This window comes from Chaetura pelagica, unplaced genomic scaffold, assembly GCF_000747805.2.
Source record: "Chaetura pelagica isolate M959 unplaced genomic scaffold, ChaPel_1.0 scaffold1106, whole genome shotgun sequence".
Classification (NCBI taxonomy): domain Eukaryota; kingdom Metazoa; phylum Chordata; class Aves; order Apodiformes; family Apodidae; genus Chaetura; species Chaetura pelagica.
In genome coordinates this window covers 159,424-162,238 of record NW_009953788.1, presented here as the reverse complement: position 1 = coordinate 162,238, position 2,815 = coordinate 159,424, and the positions used below count along the sequence as shown (strand labels likewise).

The window sequence follows — 2,815 nt, the reverse complement described above, 5'->3', positions numbered from 1 at the left end:
TGCTGCTCACACCCACCACCCCTGCCCCACCTCCTTGGTCCGGCTGTCAAAATGCTTTATGGTGTTAATACCTGCGGCTTTGTCAACAGGAGTTGTGTTAATAACATGCACATTGCAGCGGGCTAATGCAGACCATGTGCCCCCTCTTACACGTGTGTTCATGTCCCCGGGGGGTTCGGTGCTCAGGACCCCAGGACTGAAGGGGAAATGGGGCTGGAGTGTGTGTGTGTGGGTGGGTTGCAGCACCTGGGGCTGGAAGTTGTCTATGTGTTGCGAGCACTGGGGGGGGTGGGTCCTGGCAGCCAGGAGGCATTGGCTGCTCCTGGTAGCCCTAGAGGGAAGGGACACAAGGCCAGAGGGTGTCCCCGGGGGGAGCAGTTGGGGTGTCACAGCCAGGACCCATCCCCATGGAGCTGCTGGCTGCTCCCGGTGGCTTGGGAGAGCTGGGCTGGCTACTTCTGGTCCCAGTTGTGCTGCTCCAGCCTCCCTCCCCAGCACTATTTATGGCAAGGCACGTTCGGCTGCTCCCTCAGCCCCCCCAGCGGGAGGTGGGGAGGGGGACAAACCCCTGCCCGAGCCGCGCTGGAAGTCAGAGGATGGGGCAAGCAGGGTGAGCTCCAACCCCGGGAACCAAACCCAGCTACAAACCCTTCCTCACCCCCAAAACCCACTTCCCAGGGCTGCTGAGAAGCCCCATCTAAAAAAAACCAGAAAGAAACACACACACACAAAACAAAACACACACCCCCCCCAAAAAAAACCCCTCCTGCCTGCCCAACTGGAGCGGGTTCCCAGCCCGGGCTGGGAAGCTGGGAAGCAGCAGCAGCAGCAGCAGGGAGGGGAGGGGAGCACCAGCTCCCCAGCGCAGGGTAATTGGAGCACTTTGTCATTCAGATGCCTATAATTGGCGCTCCATTGTCTCGGCCCGGCCGGATGCTGCACAGAGAGCCCAGAACGCCGCATTGTGTGCCAGGAGGCAGCAGACTGGGCTGACGAGGCATCCAGATGCACGGGGAGGGGAGGGGATGAAGCTCCTCCAGGCTTTAGCTGAGTTTCTTCCCCTTCCATCCATCTATCCCCTTCCATCGGGCTGAGCTGGAGGGCAAAAGGGATGGTCCAGCCTTGGAGAATCACCTGCCTGAGAGCAGAGGGAGGAAAAGGTGGAAGATCTCAGGTCACCCCCCAGCATCCTGGTGGTTCTGAGGCTTCCTGAGCCCCACCAGCCCAGCCAAGGGGGGTTTTGGGGAGCAGCCATCCTGCAAATGCACCCCACTCCCCGTGCTGGGAGGTTCTGACCCCACAGCTCCTGGCATGTTTATGGCTTTCATATGTGGTGACAGGTTTTATAAGCAGACACACTCACCTCCATTAGACAGTGACATTGCTGATGCCCAGGGTGTTCCTTTCAAAGTCTTCATTTCCATCCTGGGGGCTGATTTCCAGTCTCCTGGAGTCTCTGCCTCCAAACCCTGCCCTGGAGCAGGGGGGGTCTCTCTGCCACCAGCCTGGAGACACTGCCCTGCCTTCCCCTGGGCTGGGAAGGGCTGAACCCTTCAGGGTGGCAAAGCATCTTTAGGGAGAAGCTGCCTGAGGTGAGCAACAAGAACAGTGTTGTCACCCTGCAGAAAAGCCCACATCTCTCCCCAAAACACCCACCAGCCTGGACCTTGGAGACAAGGAATGTCCTGACATCCCTCCAGCTGTAGCAGGGGCTTTCCTGATGAGCAAATTTGACATAAGCAAGTAATTTAATATCTTTAATGTGAGCCCTGACACAGGATGTTCGCCCCGAAGCAGGACCCTACCTGGATGCAACGTCTCCATCTCTCCTTGCAGGGAGGGTCACCAGCAAGTGTCACCTTTTGGCCCTTGTTTTTCTCTCTCAGGGACCTGCCTGGGGCTCCAAGGACAAGTGCTTCAGCAAGATGTACACGACGAGTGGGGAGTGCTGCAAAGCCTGCAACCTGGGAGAGGGGGTGGTGCAGCCCTGCGGGGTCAACCAGACTGTCTGTGAGCCCTGCCTGGACAGTGAGGATCTGCTGCCCCCCGGGGAGCACCTCAACAGGGCTGGCACAGGGGGGGCTGTGGGGACCATGAGCATTAGCAGGGACACCCCACGTGCATCCTCTTTCTGCCCTGGCAGTGTTGCCTGGGTGTGATTGGTGCTGCTTGCTTCCATGGCTCAGCCCCACCCCACACTCTGCCTTCCTGTGCCACCCACCTCCACACTGACCCCAGGATTCATTTCAGCACTTCCCCACATCATCTGCCCTGAATAATCCCCACCATGGATGCAGCAGTTCTCTCTGGTTTGAGACCTTCCAGCATTATTCCCCTCCTGATGCCTCCCACCCAACATTTGCCCCCCCTACCCCCCCAAATCCCCCTTTCCCACACTGACCAGTCTCCAGTCCAACCACGAGGGGATCTCCCAATGAGCCACCTCTATTTACTTTTATTAAACCCTGTAAAAGATGCAAAATGAGGGCAAGTTTAAGAGGGGAGAAGCAAATCACACAGGTCCCCAGGAGAGAGGGGCAGAGTTTTCTCCTGGGCAGCTCCAGGCACGTTGCCCATGGCAAATGCTTTATAAATGTTGGTCAGCGACGTGTGCTGGAGACCTGCTGAAATGTTTGCAGATGAGGCCCTGGCTGTTTAAACAATGCCAGGATAGGCATAAGCAACCTGCCCTTCACATTTACTGCTGCGAAGCCTTTGAAGCCCTAAGGACAAGTATCTGGAGGGAAAAGCTGTGCCAACCAGATCCCTCCAGGGATGGGATTTGAGAGAGGGAAGGGGACAGAGCAGCTGGGAG

The 2,815-nt window shown here is 57.7% G+C and overlaps 1 protein-coding gene across 1 annotated transcript in view; it reads left to right on the top strand.

Annotated features, from left to right (window-relative positions):
* Nucleotides 1-1,886: 1,886 nt before the first annotated feature.
* Nucleotides 1,887-2,815, top strand: part of NGFR (nerve growth factor receptor) — a gene marked incomplete at its 5' end in the record, with an annotated part of 7,470 nt that continues 6,541 nt past the window's right edge. Inside the window, one exon of the mRNA XM_010001037.1 lies at nucleotides 1,887-2,028. Within this exon, the coding sequence (XP_009999339.1) occupies nucleotides 1,887-2,028 (142 nt within the window). The remainder of the gene's footprint in view (nucleotides 2,029-2,815) is intronic.